This window comes from Oncorhynchus mykiss, chromosome 7 (genome assembly GCF_013265735.2).
Source record: "Oncorhynchus mykiss isolate Arlee chromosome 7, USDA_OmykA_1.1, whole genome shotgun sequence".
NCBI classification, from domain to species: Eukaryota; Metazoa; Chordata; class Actinopteri; order Salmoniformes; family Salmonidae; genus Oncorhynchus; species Oncorhynchus mykiss.
Window position 1 is genome coordinate 22,746,424 of NC_048571.1, and position 24,256 is coordinate 22,770,679.

Consider the following 24,256-nt stretch of genomic DNA (forward strand, 5'->3'; position numbering starts at 1 on the left):
CCTTCAAATTTAGGGTGCAGCCATGGACTCCCCAACTATGCAAACCTGTATGTGGGACAATTTGAAGAAGCATTCCTTTTTTAAAACAGAGACACACCTTACTTTCTAAAATACTTCTATGGAACAGATATAGATGATGTCATTGTGCTCTGGGAAGGAAGTCAGCAGGAACTAAATGAATTCCAAACTCTACTAAACGAGAGCTCTGAATACCTCAAATTCATGCATTACACACAGACTTATACACAAAGCGCAATACGTTGCTATGTGCGGATAGTATGTATCCCCTTCCCCTCAAGAATGGACTACCATATAGCCAGTTACGCAGGGTTAAACAAATCTGTGGCCACCAATCAGATTTTAACGCAATGCTAAAAAAATAAAAATAAAAAGATTCAAAATGAGAGGCTCCAAGGACAAAACTCTTGATGCAATGATGAAAATCTCAAAAACCAAGAGCGGAATTACTTAAAACTCAACCAAAGAAGAAAAACAACGCAACCGTCCTTTGCACCAAGTACACCAAGGGTTCGGAGAAAATGAAAGCAATCCTGAAAAAGCACTGGCATATTCTGCAATCAGACAAAAACAATCAAATAATAAAATCACACACCTTTTCAAGGAACCCCCCACTGGTGGTCTATAAGCGTGGTCGCAATATTGGAGATAGCTTGGTGAGATCTGACATGTCCCCTGAGCCCATTCAGACACTCCTGACACCTATCCCAAATGGAAACTACAAATGTGGCTCATGCGCACAGTGCAATAACACTATAAAAACATTTTTCTTCAGACACCCACATACAGGTCGAAAGATAACTGTTAGGGGTATCATCTCATGCAAGACCAAGGGAGTAATCTATCTCATCACCTGTTTATGTGGAAAAGCCTAAGTAGGGCAAACGAAAAGACAATTAAAACAACTCATAGCTGAACACCACAGCTCAATCAGGTGTAAGAACATTGACTATCCAGTAGCAGCTCACTTTGTTGAAGCTAACCATCCCATCTCCTCCCTCAAATACACAGGCATTGAGCATGTTTCTCTACCAAGGAGAGGGAACATCAAGATCCTACTACTACAAAGGGAGGGTTACTGGATATCCTATCTAAAAACATTGACCCCTAGTGGTCTGAATATTGATCTCAGGCCCTTCTTATGAACACATTTTCCTCCATGAACAAATCTTATAAGTTGATTTTTTTTATTTACAGCTTATTAGCGTATTCCTAATGTGTTCCCCCTGTTGATGTTAATTATATATTAAGGTTGAACCAAAAGATTGCATGTAACAAAAACGATAATGTGAAATTGAATTTAACAATAATATGTTGACGCTGGTATGATGTACACTATTCCATTGTTTCTATATGATAACAATAGCATACTATATTTGATATGCCATATACAATATTCAACAGTTTCAGTCATTTTAATTAACTTAATCATTATGACACACCCCTCACTATTGTCATTGGTTACACTAATTTCACTGCGTCAACATAACCTGGTTCAAGTATTCATGACATTGCCCTGAGGAAGGCACAGTGATGCCGAAATGTTGGTTAAAAACCCATTAAATTGCTGGGAGGTAACATGGTGTGAGACTTTATTTTGATAGTTTATAGCTAATCCAAGTTTATAATTTAAATGGCTATTGCAATTATGTTAGCACAGCTGAAAGCTGTCATGCTAATTAAAGAAGCAATAAAACTGGCCTTTAGACTACTTGAGTATCTGGAGCATCAGCATTTGTTGGTTCGATTACAGGCTCAAAATGGCAAGAATCAAAGAACTTTCTTCTGAAACTCATCAGTCTATTCTTGTTCTGAGAAATGAAGGCGATTCCATGCGAGAATTTGCCAAGAAACTGAAGATCTCGTACACTGCTGTGTACTACTCCCTTCACAGAATAGCGCAAACTGGCTCTAACCAGAATAGAAAGAGGGTGCACAAATGAGCAAGACGACAAGTACATTAGTGTCTAGTTTGAGAAACAGATGCCTCACAAGTACTCAACTGGCAGCTTCATTAAATAGTATCCGCAAAACACCAGTCTCAACATCAACAGTGAAGAGGCGACTACGGGATGCTGGAATTCTAGGCAGAGTTGCAAAGAAAAAGCCATATCTCAGACTGGCCAATAAAAAGAAAAGATCAAGATGGGTAAAAGAACACCGACACTGGACAAAGGAACTCGGCCTAGAATGCAAGCATCATCTCGGAGTTGCCTCTTTACTGTTGATGTTGAGACTGGTGTTTTGAACAGTACTGTGTGTTTTTTAAAATGTATATATAAACAAAAAAAATATGGGGGATTGTAAATGATGGACAATTACATTGATGTAATCTATACAATATTACGGCTGGTCTTTCCCTAACAAAAAAAAATGTAAGACAGGTAAACAACCTGCTATTTTTTTTAAAGATTAAAAAAAAATCACTATGGCCTACATTGTAAACTGAAAAACATGTTTAAAAAATGAAATAAAAAGTATTCTTCATTATCTTGAAAAACTGCATCTTCATAACTGGCTTAAGGCATCCAATGGATTTGATGACAAGAATATAGTCTATAGTGCTAGCGACGTTGGTTCAGTCTCTTGTACAGGCACCCTATCAGTTTCACCATGCTGCCCTGAGATAGATGACATCTTCTCTTCTGATGACTTCTCCTGCGTCTGCAAACAGTAAGCAAAGAGCAATATTTAGAAACAAATCATTCCAACTTATGAGAAGCCACAGCTACAGTGCATTCGAAAAGTATTCCGACCCCTTGACTTTTTACGTTACAGCCTTATTCTAAAATAGATTTCTCAATCTAAACACAGTACCCCATAATGACAAAGCAAAAACAGGTTTAGAAATGGTTGCAAATGTATTTACACAAAAACCCACAAAAAAAAACATATCACATTTACATAAGTATTCAGACCCTTTACTCAGTACTTTGTTGAAGCACCTTTGGCAGTGATTACAGCCTTGATTCTTCAAGGGTATGACACTACAAGCTTGGCACACATGTATTTGGGGAGTTTCTCCCATTCTTCTCTGCTGATCCTCTCAAGCTCTGTCAGGTAGGATGGGGAGCGTCGCTGCACAGCTATTTTCAGGTCTCTCAAGAGATGTTTGACCGGGTTCAAGTCTGGACTCTGGCTGGGCCACTCAAGGACATTGAGACTTGTCCCAAAGAAACCCCCGTGTTGGCTGTGTGCTTAGGGTCGTTGTCCTGTTGGAAGGTGACCCTTCATCCCAGTCTGAGGTCCTGAACGTTCTGGAGCAGGTTTCCATCAAGGATCTACCTCACTAGTATCACAGTCCCTGAAAAACATGCCCACAGCATTATGCTACCACCACCATGCTTCACCATAGGGATGGTGCCAGGTTTCCTCCAGACGTGACGCTTAGCATTCAGGCCAAAGAGTATATATTGGTTGGTTTCATATTATTGGTTTCACAGGCCAGAGAATCTGGTTTCTCATGGTCTGAGTCCTTTAGGTGCCTTTTGACAATCTCCAAACTGGCTATTGTGCCTTTTACTGAGGAGTGGCTTCCATCTGGCCACTCTACCATAAAGGCTTGATTGGTGGAGTGCTGTAGAGATGGTTGTCCTTCTAGAAGGTTCTTCCATCTCCACGGAGGAACTCCGGAGCTCTGTCAAAGTGACCATTGGATTCTTTGTCACCTCCCTGACCAAGGCCCGTCTCCCACGATTGCTCAGTTTGGCCAGGCGGCCTGCTCTAGGAAGAGTTTGTGGTTGTTCCAAACTTCTTCCATTTAAGAATGGAGGCCACTGTGTTCTTGTGGATCTTCAATGCTGCAGAATTTTTTTGGTACCCTTCCCCAGATCTGTGCCTCGACACAATCCTGTCTCGGAGCTCTACGGACCATTATGAACTGACTCTCCAGCAGACGGACTGGATTCCAACAGAGAAGACAAAAACGACATACGGGCCTAAATATATACATTGCAATTATTCTCGAATGAGCGGCCGCTCATGTGCAAAGGATTAGCATTTCAATTAATATAATTATCAACTATGTGTAGTGAATCCATTTAGTTTTTCCCGCTCAGTCCCCACCCCTTTCGTTTGGCTACCAAGCTGTCATATCGGCTTCGTCCGCTAGGGACTTTCTTTGTATCATGTAGTAACCTAAATATCTACTGTTTGTTTAAGTAATTCTGTGTGACTAGTTAGTTAGTAAATAAATAAGCCAATTTGTATATCGCTGATTCATGATTTAGGCTAGAGTTCGTGCAGATATTCAAGGGTTTGCGATGGTCAGTAATGAGAACAGGTGAGGTAATAATAATAATAATTCCTTAATAATAGATTGTTTTGTTAAGATATGAAAATATCTGAAGAGTCGATTTGGGAAATAGAGATCTGTGGTGCCCTGACTTCCTAGTTAATCACATAATAATAATTACACAGAGAATTCATAAAATAACAGTCTTCACATTTAATGATAGTCCTGACACTACAAGTCCTGACACTACAGGGGACTCCAATCAAGTTGTAGAAACATCTCAAGGATGATCAATGGAAACAGGATGCACCTGTGCTCAATTTTGAGTCTCATGGCAAAAGGGTCTGAATACTTGTGAAAATAGGGTATTTCTGTTTTTTTCATAAAACATTTTTTTTTTTTTAAATTGCAAACATTTCTAAAAACCTATTTTCGCTTTGTCATTTTGTGGTATTGAGTGTAGATTGATGAGGGGGGGGGGATTACATCCATTATAGAATTAAGCTGTAACGTAACAAAAATGTGGAAAAAGGGAAGGGGTCTGAATACTTTCCGAATGCACCGTGTACAAAACATTAACACCACCTTCCTAATATTGAGTAGTGCAACCCCTTTATCCGGTCCCCTCGAATTCATCTACACGGATTGAAGTGGATTTAACAAGTGACATCAATGAAAGGATCATCGCCTTCACCTTGTCAGTCTGTCATGGAAAGAGCATGTGTTCATAATATTTTGTACACTTAGTGTATATTAGTAATACCCAATGACGTACGCCTGCCTATTCATGTGGATTTGTCTATTGTAATACCATTACAGAACATCATTCACATTACCTCAAAACATTGCCACCACTGACAGGATCACTGCACACAATCATCATGTGTTGAAGGTACATGCACATTGACCATGACCAGGCAGGCAAACAAAAGCACAATAAAGGACAGTGGCGCTAGAACAATTTGGGTAAAATAAAAACACCGGTTCTGCAATTAACCAACTGATGTAGAATCTGAATCATCCTATTAATGCATATAAGGTGCTGTGGTAGGCATTTAAAAACAAGGACAGGGGACTTATTGACTGTATACCCATAAACATAGGTCATTTTCCAATATCCATAATGTAGTTTACAAAAGTTCAGATCAGGAAGGCTGGTCTGAATGATCGTTTTTCAACAGTTTGACAACCCTCCACCACCAGCTATATTAACCTCATGGCCCGTCATTGGAACACCTTTCACCTAGCAGGGGGCTTTCAATGCCAGCTGCCAAGCAAAGTGCTACCCGTCACCAGCATTTGGATCCGAGGAGCATGCCGACACCAAGTGGTTTCTGTGAGAAGTACAGGAGGGGGCGTGTTACCGTGTGGCGTTTTGTCCCCAAGTTATCCTATATTCAGTGTGTTTATGCAACTTGTCTGGACATAACATTTATCAAAACATGCTAACTAGTTAAAAGATCCCATTTCAGATCTAGCTAATGATTATGCCCATGTTAAATGCAGATAGCAAAACCAATGAGTCAGCCTATTCATTTATAGCCACTTGGGCTACAGGTGATACTGCTTATAGCATACCTGATAAGATGGACCACGCATAGGCTATATGCTTGGTCCAATATGTTAAAATCATTTTACCAATATGTAATATCTTATTGGGCTTATTTCTGGGAGGTGGAAATTATATTTTAATTAATTTTGGAGTAAAGTCAACGGTTGAACTTCTCCAGTCCTTCTACATACAATTTCCCCAAATCCCCACTCTACTCAACCTTTTCCTCCACTGCTACAGAGGCTGGCGGGTCCCCTCTGTGGCTTGCAGCTCTGAAGTGTAAAATTATGTTTGGTTGTAGTTTTAAGGATTTGTTTGTACAGCTCACGGCTGAGACCACTTGCTGAAGTGGCTTGCTCTCTGCTGGCCTTACCTCCGGTATACACTTCCAGTGTAGCGGCTAAAGACCTAGAATGACAGGCTGCTTTCGATAAGCCCCCAGGTTCATAAGGGAACACCTTCGCATCCTTATCTCAGCTGAGATCAACACAAACCACTTACATTATTCCCTTGTGTAGTTGGTGAGGGCTGCCTCTCGGCCAGCTGCTTAGACTCCCCGTCAGTAGCCACCTTAGATTCAGACGTCACGTCCCTCTCATTGGGTTTGGCTTTAGCTAGAGAGGGTTTAGCTAGAGATGGTTTAGCTTCTTGTGAGTCATTGCCTGCAGTTGTGGCCCCACCTACAACTGGTTGTTGTACCTCTTCCTGGGCGTTGCTAAACGGCCAGTCGTCGTTCCTCAGGGTCTCCACGTTTCTGGGAGGGGAGCATTGAAGGGCCTCCCCCCCTGCCAGTGGGTCATGGTTTGTACCTCTCAGATGGGCCTGGGGCTCGGACTGGTCCATGGCTGGAGGAGGGGTGTCCCTGGGCCTGCCGATTCTCAGCAGTCTCGTAATGCAGTGCTTGATGGCTGCCTGGCATCTACAGTACATAAACACCTGAGGAACATGAGGAATATACTGCTTCAGTGACATGTAGCGAACTGGCTACAACTGGAAACAGTTACTATGACTGCAGTGTGATAGTCAGGGATTGGGCTCAATTCCATTTAAATATGTAAGTCAATTTAAATTTCTCATTCAAAAAGGGCCATTTATTTTCTTAAGGATTTTTCAACACGAATTCTCTTTCTGAATTGTTTTAATTGAAATGGGATTTACCCAAGGCCTTCTAAAAGTGTTTCAAGTGTGTGTGTGTGTGTGTGTGTGTACACGCACCAGGATGGAAAGCACGATGAGGAGCACAGGGATATCCCGGGTGACCGGTAGGACCTTGATGGCTACGAGCAACTCGCTGATCCTCTGGCCAAAGTGCTTCCGAAGAGGTCGGTGATGGTCATAGTGATTGCATTCAGAGAGAGACATAACACACCATCATGGAAATGGGCTAAATGCTACACAGGTAATTGGTCATCAACAGGGTTGTGGTCAATTCCATTTCAATGCAGGAAGGATTCACTCATTGTTTACTTGATTTGGACAGGTAGAATGAGAGACAGATACAGAGAGATGGGAAGGATATAAGGGTTGGAGTTGGGGTTTGATCCCTCATCTCCGGTAGGGAGCAGTTTATGTGCCGAGGGCATTTACCGCTAGACCAAAGGCTCTGCACTTACATCCTGTACGGCTGACTTGAAATGGAATTGTCCCCAACCCCGGTTGTCAACTACAGGTTACCTTAGCTTGGGATACGAGAAGGATTGGGCTGACGTTGAGGACTTTGTTGTACATCTTACAGAGACCTTCCTGGAGAGTCATGGCACCTCTGTACCAATCTGGGGTAAAGGCAGGAAGGAGTCCAATATAGTAGGCTTCATGGCAACATAAACCAATATGCATTTCCACAGTAAGCTTACTGCAAAAAGTGTAACAAAATGTTTATGCTGTTGGAGACCATTAGCACATTTTCTTGTATACTTATCTGTTCTAATAATTATGGGTAAGGGCTGATATAAAAAAAATATAGTAATTTACAAATCGGACTATTTTCTATCTTTACTGGTATATATCATTATATTCTCTTAAATAGATGTTTTTTTTATATATATATCCTTTGAGATATAAAGTAGTGTTAGGTGGAAGCTCTTTGTGTATGAGAAGTGGAATGTTTTGGTGGACTGCAGGAATATGTACTCTCGATAACTCAAGGCCCTCTCTTGACTGATAACAAGTCCTGTGATATGCGAGGAGGAGCACAGAGAAATAGTGGATGATGGAAAAGTACTGAAACACATCTTTCTGGAAAGGAAGACGTGAGAACTAAGGGTATAAAGTGGGCATTGAATTGTATGTTCTTAGCTGACACTTCCAGTTGGGTGTAACAAATCTAGTTTGAGCTTCTTTTTTTTGCTGTCTTCCTGGAGTTTGTACCAGAAATCTAGAACCTCTGTGCATATCACAGGACTTTTTTTTACCCAGTGGTGAGAGGGCCTCGAGTTATTGGGAGTACACATTCCTACAGTTCACTGCAGTCCACTAAATAAACTCCACTTCTCATACACAAAGAGCTTAAACCGAACAACACTTTCAATCTACAAGGATATATATATATAAAAAATACAAAAAAATTCTAAGAGAACATCATTATATAAACCAGTAAAGAGCGAGATTGTAAATGACTATTTTATCCGCCCTAACCCATAAAAGGATTATTACTACTGATAATTATACAAGAAAAGGTGCTCAGGTCTAAATGGTCTCCAACCAGAGTATGTGAGCGGAGTTGAGTGGTTGGAAATCGCGCTTGTCGCACATGGAGAGGTCAAAACCATGCTGAAAAATAAATACATAAAAAAACTTCTGCTCCAATTTGCTCCATTCATTAAAATCACAATTTAACCAACACTATTTGTGACTACCTGGATCTACCAATTGTTTTTTAAGTATTGAAACCAAAACATATGGATTTGAATGAAAATTATTTGAATAAACATGAAAAGGTGAATGTAAGAAGCGAAAATAGGCTACATGTCATTAAATAGCAGGTAGTCAGGAACGAAAATGAATTATTTAGGCTATATTATTTCAAGGCTATAGCCGACAAATAAATACATTGTGAAGCATTTGCATGCGCGACACAATAGACTGGTTGTATTAAATCATTATAGTCTTTCTATAAATTGCACATATAGGCTGTGACTCAAGAGTTAAATAAAAATGAAATGAAAAATTACTTAATAGTTCCTTTGAATTCATTTTTAGAAACATGAGTTTGGCCAGAGTCTGTGGCTTCAGGCTCATTCTAAGTTTCTTGGAGAACTGTACACTTGCAGAGCCACTGGGAATGCTAAATACCATTCGGGCCACTTCTGCCAGGCTGGGCAGGAAGGCAGAGTTGTTTTTAAATGTTTCTATAGGTAGGCCTAAAAGGTTTTTAGGCAAAATAACCCAATCAAAACGGAAAGCTCCTTGAACATGGGAATATGCCAGTCCTTATTGGGCCAAAATCAATGATGGCCTATAGTATAGATAATAGAACAAAAATGAACGAAACACACAATTTTTTTTTGGCTTATAAATGCTTTGCTACAATGACAGTTATCTACCCATCTCGTTCCTTTCTGTCTGCATGTGCACGTAGAAAGTATGGGATGGGTATCTTTTCAGATTCCACAATGATTATTGAGTTGGACACTATATCCCCGCATTCCCTCTTGGTCCTCGTCGTTGTAAATCGACTTGATTTAGCATCCGTGTGTTCTATCAATTTCTTTTTGAAAATATTTAGCGAACCCTGTAACCGTAGCTAAAGGAAGGGGCTGTAGATAGCAGCACACTGGCATGCTCTGAGCTCGTGAAGCGAGTGCTACCGGAGCGCTACTTTGGAGCGGGCTAAAAGGCCGATGCCCCGGCCTTTGGGAATCTCACGCTCCAGACAAATGAAGCATGCTCCACTCCTCTCCGCTCACATATTATGTCTCTAACAACGACCATGCGTTTTAATACCTATTTTTTTAATGGCATTACAAAATGGATATATTATCTCTTCATGCACCAATTATTATAAAAGAACGACGCATTTATTCAAATGTAATCCCACATTTTTGTTATGCAAAACTCAGGTGTTAATGTTTTTTGCATCAGCTCACCATTTAAGTTCCACCAGTCAATTTTCCCGTTGCATTTCGCGTCGACGGCAAAGTCAATCTGACAGGACAATACAATTAAAATGACATATATGATGGATTTAGCATTGTACCATTCCTGGATCAGAAGCTGGTTTAGTGGCAGTTGCTGCCGTCCCTGGGTCCACACACCCACAGTTCGAACCCTGTTTCCACAACTGCTATTATCCCTCATCTATCAATCAATCTCACAACAAAAAAAACACATCATAGTCCAACTCTCCTGATAAGACATTTTGTTTTTCCCTCAAGATATTCCTTGCTGCTCCTTCAATTTATTTAGTTGGTTTAGATTTTTTAAATTATAGACTATGGCATATTATAAATAGCTGAACTAGCTTAAGTCATCCTTACCTGTTCATAAACCCCCCCAAAAATAATATTTGCAAAGACAAAACACTGTTGTAGCATTTAGCCTACTTTTTATTTTTTTTACTTCTGAGAACATGAATCAATCCTGAATCAGACAGACCCTACACTGAAAGTAGCCAGACTGGCCACTGTCTGAAAATAAGTAATTTTGTACCTTCAAATATTCTTTAAATTAATTATAATAACTATATTTATTTACTACTAGACATAGAACATCATAGACAGTAAGGGGTTATTAGCAAGTGGACATTTTACAGAATGCATGGAAGTGTGTATTGATAATTTACCTTGTAGAGGAAGCAAAACCACACCAGACCGATGAGAAAGCAGATGGTGAAGATTCGCTTGAACTGGACAAACCAGGAGACTGTAGACCACAGCTCGCTGCAGACGATGACCACTATAATTAAGACACAAACAAACACCTGGAAGAGAGAGAAGGTCCTTTAGAGCAGGGCTTCCTAAACTCTGTCCTGGGGGCCAGTTTAGAATTTTTCATTAGCACTACACAAGCAGATTCAAATAATAGCTTGATGAGTTGGTTATTTGAATCAGCTGTGAAGTGCTACGGAAAAAAATTAAAAACGTGCACCATGGGGGCCCCCCAGGACAGAGTTTGGTAAGCACTTTTTTGGCTTTGTTTTGGTTCATTAAGAAATGCTAACAGCCATGACTGAATTCAAACAGGATTTGGTTTCGGGGTGTGGTTTGCTCGTGTTCGCAGGTGGGAAGAGTTAACTAAATCATTTTGTCATTTAGCTTCAGCCAGCTGGTGAGCGAGCGTGGAAAATTTGGCTCGACTTCGGATAGCCCATCTCTGGGACAATATTTTCATGTCGCACATATTTTAGTTGTCTCATTAAATGCTTTCAATATTTGTATCTCAATTTCTAAAATGTTTTGATGGTTTGAGGTTAAGTCATAAACATTTGGAGCTACTGACCTTTTAAAATATTGCCCCATGTACATTGTGTAGTTTACAGATGTCTCCAACTAGCCACATAGGGATATCGAATGTCAAACCAAATTGACCATGGGCATTACGATCAGGTTGCGTGCAGCTGCGCTCCTAATTGACGATTACTTGGGTACTGCCAGCTGTGGGCAGGATTATAATAAACCCAACGCACGGAAAACTGTTACGGTACCCTTCATTCCGTGACTTTCCTATCGTGCAAATCTGTTTTGGACGAGAACTACTTTATGACCAAAATGATCCTATTTACATTTTGTAGTCAATGTTGACACAATAATAAAATGTTTCTCGCTCATATTGATGTCTCATAGGCCATTTAAGTTTTTAGGGGCAGTCGCTCTTTAAATAACTGCAATGACGATGAGAAATATTCCTGCCGTTATAACGCCAACGAGTGGTATCAGTTCTGTCTTGTCTTGATTGTACAGTAAATGACTGTGCTCTGAATCGTAGCGGTTAAGATATCGATGAACACAAAAGTGGCAGTTAGCTTCATACGCATCTCAGTCAGTCAGTGGAGCAGATCGGACTCGCCTCGTCAAGCAGAGATCAGACATGCCAGCCAGCACCATTGAGAGTAGTTTTGTTTTCATATGTCCTTTAGTTTGTGTGTAGGCTAGTCCTTGCCCATGAGTTACTGTGTTTTCCAGAAAAGACATTCCCTCACAGAAAAATATAAGTTATTTTAAATTTCATCCTCCCTGTAGCCTACTTTACAAACTGTCAATCATCAATTCCTTTAGGCAAACCACATGGTGAGTGCGGCGGTGTGCACATGTGGTGTGCACTTGATTTTGAGCATCACAGTCCTTCTGCTACACATTATCACCTTCATGACTGTGTCGATCTCCACACCAAAGGTGTCCTCAAAGTGCCATCTCGAGGCCTCGAGTTCATGTGGTTTGAGATCCACCAGGATCTGGCTGAGGGCATCGTCCAGATCCCCCATTCTACAGGTGTCCATTCCCTCCAGAAGCTTCCAGATCTCCGCCAACGCTTGCCGAGACAGTCTTACTTTGGCGTCGTAGTAGAGATCATTCTGGAAATCACTGGGCTAGTGGTTGGAAAGGAATAAGAAAATAAATAGCACAACAAAGTACAGTCACTTGGCATATACAGATAGCATATTACATCACAAGGGGGTAAAACTTGGGTTGGGCGATGTCAACCTTTATCCCATTGTGATTATGTACTCAACTTTTATAAAAGATGGTATTGCCCCCCATTATAAATACCTCCGCTACAACCACTGTCAGGCTATAGCGCAAAATCACATGCTATAACTGGACGATTCATGGCGAAAAATAATGGTTGTGGGCAGAGGCTAAGTGAAGGCAAATCTTTTCTAATCTTTCTGGTGGAGTCTCAGCATGGCCAGGTCAGGTGTATGTGCACGTCTTTGTGGCGCGCCCACGGAGAAATGACAGTCAACTGATGAGCAACAGGCTTTCGTACCGTACTGAGTTAGGTTATATTGTTTGTTCCGTCTCTCATAAAGCTGCCATTGAGAATAGCCTATGCCTAGGCCAATGGACTGACCTTCCTTCTTGTTCTTTTTGAATGCGGCACATTTTGGACAACTTCCCAGGCTATTAAAATATTTGGGAAATAGGCTACTGGGTCACAACTAACTTTTCTTGACGCTTTTATGATCGGCTACTAGCCATTTGGTTTTCAACCTCGCATGGAGGGATTTTACCAGCCCGCACAAATTGTTTATTTCATAACCCCCTAGAGACGATATCTGAGTCGACATCTAATTAGCATAATACAAAAATCCCCATCAAAATCTGTTTAACAGAGATATGTTGCTTTTTTTGCATGGGCTGCGTCTTGATCCACCACATCCGCTCATGTCGGCCTTCCGCATCTACTGTGGAAGGTGGCAAAGCTAAAGCAGTATTTAGCAGACCAGGAGATGTCCCGAAAAATCAGTTTTCTAGCGAAAAAAAAGTATCTCTGAACGATTTGGGCTACACACGAATATGAACCCTCTATGGAAAGATGAGACTCTCACGAACAGGATGCTGTTCTCCGTTTTAGTATACGGGTAATTCCACGTTAATACCCATGATTTTGACAAATCCACTCATTTGAAGGGGAGTCAACATACTTTTGTATATATAGTGTACATATAGTGCATTTGGAAAGTATTCAGACCCCTTGACCTTTTCTACATTTAGTTACATTACAGCGTTATTCTAAAATTGATTTTAAGAAACATCCTCAATCTACACACAAACAATAATGACAAAGCGAACAGGTTGACATTTTTGCACATTTATTCAAAATAAAAACAGAAATCCTTATTTACATATGTATTCAGACCCTTCGCTATGAGACTCAATTGAGCTCAGGTGCATCCTGTTTCCATTGATCAACCTTGAGCTGTTTCTACAACTTGGAGTCCACCTGTGGTCAATTCAATTGACATGATTTGAAAAGGAACACATCTGTCTATTTAAAAAGGTCCCACAGTTGTTGACAGTGCATGTCAGAGCAAAAACTACGCCATGAGGTCGAAGTAATCGTTCGTAGAGTTCCGAGACAATATTGCGTCGAGGCACAGATCTGGGGAAGGGTAACAAAACATTCCTGCAGCATTGAAGGTCCCCAAGAACACAGTGGCCTCCATCACTCTTAAACGGAAGTTTGGAACCACCAAGACTCTTCTGAGAGCTAGCCGCCCAGCCAAACAAGCAATCGGGGGAGAAGAACCCAATGGTAACTGACAGAGCTCCTCCGTGGAGATGGGAGAACCTTCCAGAAGGACAAACATCTCTGCAGCACTCCACCAATCAGGACTTTATGGTAGTGGCCATACGGAAGCCACTCCTCAGCAAAAGGCACATAACGGACTCTCAGACCATGAGAAACAAAATTCTCTGGTCTGATGAAACCAACATTGAACTCTCTGGCCTGAATGCCAAGCGTCACGTCTGGAGGAAACCTGGCACCATCCCTACGGTGAAGCATGGTGGAGGCAGCATTATCATGCTGTGGGGATGTTTTTCAGCGGCAGGGACTGGGAGACTACTCAGGAGAGGAAATATGAACAGAGCAATGAAAACGTGCTCTAGAGCGGGTTCTCAGGACCTCAGACTGGGGAAAGGTTCACCTTCCAACAGGACAATGACTCCAAGCACACAGCCAAGACAACGCACGCAGGAGTGGCTTCAGGACAAGTCTCTGAATGTCCTTTAGTGGCCCAGTCAGTGCCCGGACATGAACCCAGCTGAATATCTCTGGAGAGACCAGAAAATAGCTGTGCAGCGACGCTCCCCATCCAACCTGACAGAGCTTGAGAGGATCTGCATAGAAGAATATGAGAAAGTCCCCAAATATAGCTGTGTCAAGCTCATAGCATCATACCCAAGAAGACTTGAGGCTGTAATCGCTGCCAAAGGTGTTTCAACAAAGTACTGAGTAAAGGGTCTGAATACTTATGTAAATGTGATATCTCCAGGTTTTAAATTTATATTTATAAATTGGCAAACATTTCTAAAAACCTGTTTTTGCTTTGTCGTTGTGGGGTATTGTGTGTAGATTAAGGAGCGGAATTTGTTAGAATAAGGCTGTAACAAAGTGTGGAAAAAGTCAAGGGGTCTGAATACTTTCCGATTGCAGTGTAATTTGAGGTTTAGAAAGTTGGTTTTGGCACTGCAGCTATCTAGAAATGACCACAGTCATTTGTGTTAATCAACTTGCTTGCTAGCTTCTTTGCTAGTAGTACAGTATGACCATGGGCAGAAACTGCTTCTACCAATAGAAATCCCTGATCACACTTATAGGCAATGTCATGGTGACATTGGCTAGCTAAGCTCATGTGCAGGTACACATCAGTGTCAGTTTCACAAGGTTGGAGTAACACATGTTCAACTACTTGAGGCTTTGGCTCTAATCCAGGTTGTGCCTTTAGATTGAGAAAATTAACAACTATGGAAGAATTTTCCACTTTTTTCACTCACAATTTTCCACTCTCATTGGCTGTGTTTAAGAGCATCAAAACCGTGATGTATTGTGGGAAAATTGTGAATGACTGATGCTAATAATTGCCTGCAGTGTCAGCTGCAATATCAAGTCCATAGACGTCTCAAACCCCGGCCTGCTTCGCAAACGTTCCCATAAATCTTGCAATGTTGCGCCTCTGGGTTTAGAAACTCTGGTTAGGTGCTGAAGATTCTAATGTGATTCTAATCAACACATCTAACATCTGGAATGAGCAATCAAGCTGCTTTATATGAAAATAATCATGGCCTTTAAACCTTCAAGCTGCATACTGGACCCTATTCCAACTAAACTACTGAAAAAGCTGCTTCCTGTGCTTGGCTCTCCTATGCTGAACATAATAAACGGCTTTGTGAGTTAGTGCTAACGTTTGACCCAAGGTACCAAATGCAAATGAATATGTGACACGTAGTAATGTCACAATAACATGCAAAACAAGCAAGCCCCCCCCCCCCAAAAAAAAAAAAAATATATACACACACAGTCAGAAGTTTACATACACTTTAGCCAAATACATATAAACTCAGTTTGACAATTCCTGACATTTAATCCCACTAAATATTCCCTGTTTTAGGTCAGTTAGGATCACCACTTTATTAAGAATGTGAAATGTCAGAATAGTAGAGAATTATTTCTTTCATCACATTCCCAGTGGGTCAGAAGTTTACATACACTCAATTAGTATTTGGTAGCATTGCCTTTGAATTGTTTAACTTGGGTCAAATGTTTCAGGTAGACTTCCACAAGCTTCCCACAATAAGTTGGGTGAATTTTGGCCCATTCCTCCTGAAGGAGCTGGTGTAACTGAGTCAGGTTTGTAGGCCTCCTTGCTCACACACAATTTTTCAGTTCTGCCCACAAATTTTCTATAGGATTGAGGTCAGAGCTTTGTGATGGCCACTCCAATACCTTGACTTTGTTGTCCTTAAGCCATTTTGCCACAACTTTAGAAGTATGCTTGGGGTCATTGTCTATTTGGAAGACCCATTTGCAACCAAGCTTTAACTTCCTGACTGATGTCTTGAGATGTTGCTTCAATATATTCACATAATTTTCTTTCCTCATGATGCCGTCTATTTTGTGAAGTGCACCAGTCGCTCCTGCAGCAAAGCACCCCACAACATGATGCTGCCACCCCTGTGCTTCACGGTTGGGATGGTGATCTTCAGCTTGCAAGCCTCCCCCTTTTTCCTCCATATACAGTGCCTTGCGAAAGTATTCGGCCCCCTTGAACTTTGCGACCTTTTGCCACATTTCAGGCTTCAAACATAAATATATAAAACTGTATTTTTTTGTTTAGAATCAACAACAAGTGGGACACAATCATGAAGTGGAACGACATTTATTGGATATTTCAAACTTTTTTAACAAATCAAAAACTGAAAAATTGGGCGTGCAAAATTATTCAGCCCCTTTACTTTCAGTGCAGCAAACTCTCTCCAGAAGTTCAGTGAGGATCTCTGAATGATCCAATGTTGACCTAAATGACTAATGATGATAAATACAATCCACCTGTGTGTAATCAAGTCTCCGTATAAATGCACCTGCACTGTGATAGTCTCAGAGGTCCGTTAAAAGCGCAGAGAGCATCATGAAGAACAAGGAACACATCAGGCAGGTCCGAGATACTGTTGTGAAGAAGTGTAAAGCCGGATTTGGATACAAAAATATTTCCCAAGCTTTAAACATCACAAGGAGCACTGTGCAAGCGATAATATTGAAATGGAAGGAGTATCAGACCACTGCAAATCTACCAAGACCTGGCCGTCCCTCTAAACTTTCAGCTCATACAAGGAGAAGACTGATCAGAGATGCAGCCAAGAGGCCCATGATCACTCTGGATGAACTGCAGAGATCTACAGCTGAGGTGGGAGACTCTGTCCATAGGACAACAATCAGTCGTATATTGCACAAATCTGGCCTTTATGGAAGAGTGGCAAGAAGAAATCCATTACTTAAAGATATCCATAAAAAGTGTTGTTTAAAGTTTGCCACAAGCCACCTGGGAGACACACCAAACATGTGGAAGAAGGTGCTCTGGTCAGATGAAACCAAAATTGAACTTTTTGGCAACAATGCAAAACGTTATGTTTGGCGTAAAAGCAACACAGCTGAACACACCATCCCCAATGTCAAACATGGTGGTGGCAGCATCATGGTTTGGGCCTGCTTTTCTTCAGCAGGGACAGGGAAGATGGTTAAAATTGATGGGAAGATGGATGGAGCCAAATACAGGACCATTCTGGAAGAAAACCTGATGGAGTCTGCAAAAGACCTGAGACTGGGACAGAGATTTGTCTTCCAACAAGACAATGATCCAAAACATAAAGCAAAATCTACAATGGAATGGTTCAAAAATAAACATATCCAGGTGTTAGAATGGCCAAGTCAAAGTCCAGACCTGAATCCAATCGAGAATCTGTGGAAAGAACTGAAAACTGCTGTTCACAAATGCTCTCCATCCAACCTCACTGAGCTCGAGCTGTTTTGCAAGGAGGAATGGGAAAAAATGTCAGTCTCTCGATGTGCAAAACTGATAGAGACATACCCCAAGCGACTTACAGCTGTAATCGCAGCAAAAGGTGGCGCTACAAAGTATTAACTTAAGGGGGCTGAATAATTTTGCACGCCCAATTTTTCAGTTTTTGATTTGTTAAAAAAGTTTGAAATATCCAATAAATGTCATTCCACTTCATGATTGTGTCCCACTTGTTGTTGATTCTTCACAAAAAAATACAGTTTTATATATTTATGTTTGAAGCCTGAAATGTGGCAAAAGGTCGCAAAGTTCAAGGGGGCCGAATACTTTCGCAAGGCACTGTATAACAATGGTCATTATGGCCAAACAGTTCTATTTTTGTTTCATCAGACCAGAGGACATTTCTCCAAAAAGTTCCCATGTGCAGTTGCAAACCGTAGTCTGGCTTTTTTATGGCGGTTATGGAGCGGTGGCTTCTTCCTTGCTCAGCGGCCTTTCAGGTTGTCGATATAGGACTTGATTTACTGTGGATATAGATACTTTTGTACCTGTTTCCTCCAGCATCTTCACAAGGTCCTTTGCTGTTGTTCTGGGATTGACTTGCACTTTTTGCACCAAAGTATGTTCATCTCTAGGAGACAGAACGCGTCTCCTTCCTGAGCGGTATGGCGGCTGCGTGGTCCCATGGTGTTGATACTTGCGTACTATTGTTTGTACAGATGAAAGTGGGATCTTCAGGTGTTTGGAAATTGCTCCCAAGGATGAACCAGACTTGTGGAGGTCTACAATTGTATTTCTGAGGTCTTGGCTGATTTCTTTAGATTTTCCTATGATGTCAAGCAGAGGCACTGAGTTTGAAGGTAGGCCTTGAAATACATCCACAGGTACACCTCCAATTGACTCAAATTATGTCAATTAGCCTATCAGAAGCATCTAAAGCCATGACAATTTTCTGGAATTTTCCAAGCTGTTTAAAGGCACAGTCAACTTAGTGTATGTAAACTTCTGACCCACTGGAATTGTGATACAGTGAAAGTGAAATATTCTGTCTAAACAATTACTTGTGTCATGCACAAAGTAGATGTCCTAACTGACTTGCCAGAACTATAGTTTGAAAAGAAATTTGTGGAGTGGTTGAAAAACTAGTTTTAATGACTCAAACATAAGCGAATGTAAACTTCTGACTTCAACTGTATATAACATTTTTAGACCTATATTTATTTTGTTTGCAACTATAGTTTAAATGTTTTCCATTTACCTTTTTAGATTTTATACATTAATATTTTATATTTTGTTACATGCTTAATTGAAAATTTGAACAAAGGTTCTAAATAAAAGGAGAAATAATCAAATATGAGTAAGTACCTTTTATTTGTTGAGTATAATTTTATATAAACTATTTATGTATTTCTGACAGAAAATGTGCTATAGCGTGATATGTATCGTTATCGGGATATAGATTTTGGCCTTATCGCCCAAAATATTGTTCTTGCCTTTCAAAATTATTTCCTTGCAATATTATTTATTTTGCTCTTAACAAAATAAGCACATTTGTTTTGGCTTTCAATATCATTATTTTTGTTTGCAACACTCAGATATTTGTTCTCGAATTCAAAAGGCTTGCTTGATATTAAAGACTTTAGAGTAATTCCATACTCCTTCCTCCACGTGGCGATGTTTAGACGTCTTTGTCTGGTGTAAAAGTATTTCAAACATCACAAATGTATATCTGGTTAAAACGCTGATTGTTTTGCCCCAATGCAATGTGTAGACTGTGCCCTGCTTGTGCTACTGCAATATTCTTAGTTAGCCTACAACAGGTTGTAGCCTACATCCCAAATTAGCCTACAAAATATCTTTACTTTTAGAATATTCATTTCAAATAGCTGCAGGGTTTTTATTTCTGCTATTCATAAATGAGGCAGAGACGTAGGCTACATCATGTCAATCAAATTGGTTCAGAAGAGGGTGAGTAAAGAAATGTAAGAAACATGATGGGCGGGGGAGGGTGAGCAGCAACTATGTAAAAAAAAAAAAATCTGTGTGTAAAATAACATGAGCAGCTCCTAGGTGGCGCAGTGGTCTAAGGCACTGCATCGCAGCGCTAGCTGTACCACCAGAGAGTCTGGGTTCGAGCCCAGGCTCTATCGCAGCCGGCCGCGACCGGGAGGTCCGTGGGGCGACGCACAATTGGCCTAGCGTCGTCCGGGTTAGGGAGGGTTTGGCCGGTAGGAATATCCTTGTCTCATCGTGCACTAGCGACTCCTGTGGCGGGCCGGGCGCAGTGCGCGTTGACCAGGTTGCTAAGTGCACGGTGTTTCCTCCGACACATTGGTGCGGCTGGCTTCCGGGTTGGATGCGCGCTGTGTTAAGAAGCAGTGCGGCTTGGTTGGGTTGTGCTTCGGAGGACGCATGACTCTCGACCTTCGTCTCTCCTGAGCCCGTACGAGAGTTGTAGCGATGAGACAAGGCAGTAAATACTAACAATTGGATACTACGAAATTGGGGAGAAAAAGGGGGTTATTTTTTAAAACAACATGAGCAGAATGTGAATCTGATTGATCAGCTCTGGGGAAAAGATTTGAGGGGGGCAGGCAGGATGGTTACCTACTGATCCATAGCTCCGGCCTTTACATAAAGAGCATTAGGGCATCGATTTAGTGTTCACACAAGTTGAGACAATGCCAAAACATACCTGGCCAAATTTTTTTATCTCCTTTAGAAACTTGGTGAGGAATTGCTTGAACACCAGATTGCATGAAGGCAGCTGTGAAACCTGTGTAAGAAAAAAAGAAAACTCAGGAAAGTGACATTTTACCTTCTCGCCATTCTGTCATAAGCATTTAAGAGATGTTCAAAATAATGTGTATTTGTCATGTTTTTGTTCAAATAGCTAGCTACTGCAATAGGAAACATGTCAAAGAAAACAACAAAACATGGCAACATTAAACATGTCGTCCCCCACAAATGTTGCGTCGCCCCCTTTTGGGCCAATTAGTGACAAATTAATGCTCAAATAGGAAAGGAAGTATGCTTTTTAAAAGTGTGGGGTTTCAGTTGATTACTATAGCAGCCCCCTTGGGCCAATCAGTGTAATTTGCCAAAATCGGGACAGTGGTGTCTGATATATCACGTGTGTTAACTAGAATCATATTCCTGAGCATGTGTGCCAAATTTCAGATCTTCTGTCTCGACTTCTGAAAGCTTGGCTAGGAAAAGCCAACTGACATTTATTTACCACGGAGGTGCTGACCTGTCGTATCCTCTTCAACCACATATTATTATTATTAGACCCTGCTGGTCATCTATGAACATATTGAAGAACGATCTGGCCTCATAATCATCCCCTGGCACAGTCAGAAGCGTATTGGCCAACCATCAGAAAGGGGATACCTAGTCAGTTTCACAACTGAATGCATTAAACCGAAATGTGCCTTCCGCATTTAAAGCTGCACAATGCAGAAATCGTTCTGCCATTTCAGTTTGTGACAAAACAAGCAAGTCTAGTGTAGATAATCAGTGTACCATTTAAAACAGAGTGAAATATATTATTCATAACCAAAAATATTGAATTTTCTTCCTTCTGTTTGAAGTTGGTGTACAAAACCGAAAGTAAAAGACCAAAAAAACGAAACTTAAGAACGGGAAGCATAGAATTAGTGCGCATACATCATACCGCTTCCTATATTTGCTTTCAATGAGAATGGCCGTTCTTATATAACGCTTTTTTTTAAAGCCCCGATTTACATGTTACTTATGAGTGCAATTCACACTACTTTTGGATTACAATAAGATTAAGGCTCGTTTGAATGTCCTGCTTAATAGAATGTTTGTGTCATCGCAAATCAACTGCATTATACTTACACTTAAACCAGTAAAATGGCTCTTTGGCTAACTTTTGCGACAGCCTATATCAACGTGTGTTACGATTCTAGCGAATAACTGCTGCGTCCATAAATTATTTTGCAAAGATCACAAACAAATATAATCTTAACGACTGTTCAATCAATAATCAAAACATTGTAAGCGTATGACAACCACAAAAAAAAAAAATTGTTAAGAAGTAATAAAAACATAAATCTAGGATATGTTGAATGGGCGATGGATTTCTTGCCGCGAAGAGTTTCATGTACTCGAAAATGGTCTTTAATAACACGCATTTCTGTGAATATGGTCGTGGCGCCTAAAAAGTTACATATTGCAGCCTTTCACATTATTTTACCCATTGGTCAAAATATGTTTTTTTTTGATGGGACACCCTAAACAATAAAATAATAATTTCAACTAATGGCACCGAGTCATGGCACGAAAAGCAGGCATTGCGCAGCTGCTTGTACTGTACCTCAGCAGGCTTTCTCATGGTCTTTGTGCTTGGGTCGTAGTTCAACATATCATAGGGATCAATCCATTCCTCATCGTCCATCTGCCCTTGAGCAACGAGCAACAGGCTGCATACAGCAGCAGTGATGATTAACATCGCGACAGCACTTGTTGACATCTTCTTCCTTTTAAGACGGCTAGCTAACGTTACTACTATGACATTGGGAGGCTACTCTAGCTAAGCTACATTTAATAACTCGTGCCTCAAACACAACAATAACTTCAAGCTGTGGTCTAACTGGCTTTGGCGACATTCTTCTTCGTTGGTATAATGGCGTTCGCAACAATTAAATGTGCACTCCGCCACCTACCGATCCTCGACTTCGACGATGTCATCTACAAAATAGCCTCCAACACTCAACTCAGCAAACTGGATGCAGTCTATCACAGTGCCATCAGTTTTGTCGTTTTGCTGGTCAACTGCCCGGCACCCTCCACAGCAACCCGCCAAAGCCCCCACCATTTCTTCTTCACCCAAATCCAGATAGCTGATGTTCTGAAAGAGCGGCAAAATATGGACCTCTACAAATCAGCCGGGTTTGACAATCTGGACCCTCTCTTTCTAAAATGATCTGCCGAAATGGTTGTTTATTCCATGTGTAACTAACTCTGTGTTGTTGTATGTGGCGAATTGCTATGCTTTATCTTGGCCAGGGCGCAGTTGCAAATGAGAACTTGTTCTCAACTAGCCTACCTGGTTAAATAAAGGTGAAATAAAAACGTTAAATTAAAATAATGCTGCCGGGATGTTAAGCTGCTCTCTTGGCTGCTGGGCTGACATGGGCTTTGCCGAAGCAATGCATTTCAGACACCAGCCTTGATGGATTTGCTTTCATTGCTCAGTATTGTTCAGCCATTTCTACCAGGGCCTCACTGTAGTAGTCATCCTTGGTCAAGGAACTGAAACCCTTTAGCATGTCTTCCACCAGATCAGGTGAATCAGGCAGAATGTCTGTAAGATAAACACATGATATAGATGAGGGGATCTTAAACTGTTCGAGACAAACCGTATCATTCAAATGGATTTGAGTTAAAGGTTTTATTCTGGGACTTTTAGTTAATAAAACTTATCAACTGTTGATATACAGATGTATATACAGTATCAGTCAAAAGTTGACACCTACTCATTCCAAGGTTTTTCTTTATTTTTTTTATGACTATTTCCTACATTGTAGATTAATAGTGAAGACATCAAAACTATGAAATAACACATATGGAATCATGTAGTCAACAAAAAAGTGTTAAACAAATCAAAATATATTTTATATTTGAGATTCTTCAAAGTAGCCACTCTATGCCTTGATGACAGATTTGCACACTCTTGGTATTCTACCAACCAGCTTCATGAGGTAGTCACCTGGAATGCATTTCAATTAACAGGTGATCCAGTTCATTTGGGGAATTTCTTTCCTTCTTAATGCGTTTGAGCCAATCAGTTGTGTTGTGACAATGATGTATCTTATGAAGGCATTGCGTCACCTGAAATGTAGCTGTTAAATACATAATATATACTGTATATATATTTAATAATAAAACAAAAATATACTTTATAGTATCGTTTTATGAAGCAAATAAGTAACATAGCTGTGGTAATTCATCATGGACTGCATCAAACTAGTTATTCCTACAGGTCACGAGCTGGCCTGGGACGTCACTAATTTGTCCAGATGCTTATGAATTCCTCAAATGGCCATTTGAAACTCTTCAAACTAGTTGCATGTGTTTTCATTTTGAAATACTCAAATAGATGTCTATTAAAATACCCTGAAATAAAAGATGACATTCTGTATTGTTGCCTCATATTCATAATCTGTCTGTTAAATGTGCTCACTCACCAGCTAATGGCTGAATTGGCTATCTCAATTGCTGCAGAAAATCCAGAGGTATTGTTGCCATAAGATATATTTTAAATCCATTTCAGCACTCTGCTTTGGTACTTAAAATACTAACATACATTATTGTCTAACAATCAACTATAATAAAATAGTGACTATTTTACCTCTTGTTATCTTCAGCAACTCAGCCCTCATCTCCAGTGTTGTCGGGAGGAAGTTGCTGGACAGGCATTTGTATATCTGGACCAGGACCACAGCAGCCTGGTGCTTGCATGGAGCTC

At 40.7% G+C, this 24,256-nt stretch overlaps 1 protein-coding gene across 1 annotated transcript; it reads right to left on the minus strand.

Moving 5' to 3' along the window:
* Window positions 1-1,186: 1,186 nt before the first annotated feature.
* LOC110527525 (chloride channel CLIC-like protein 1) lies at window positions 1,187-22,498 on the minus strand. The gene is made up of 9 exons (XM_021608861.2): window positions 22,103-22,498; window positions 20,456-20,536; window positions 12,103-12,327; window positions 10,585-10,722; window positions 9,890-9,947; window positions 7,479-7,576; window positions 7,020-7,115; window positions 6,306-6,740; window positions 1,187-2,682 (listed from the first exon to the last, which is right to left on the minus strand). Exons 1-9 carry the CDS (start codon window positions 22,256-22,258, stop codon window positions 2,575-2,577), a joined length of 1,395 nt encoding a protein of 464 aa, XP_021464536.2. The 5' UTR covers window positions 22,259-22,498; the 3' UTR covers window positions 1,187-2,574.
* Between the last annotated feature and the right edge of the window lie 1,758 nt (window positions 22,499-24,256).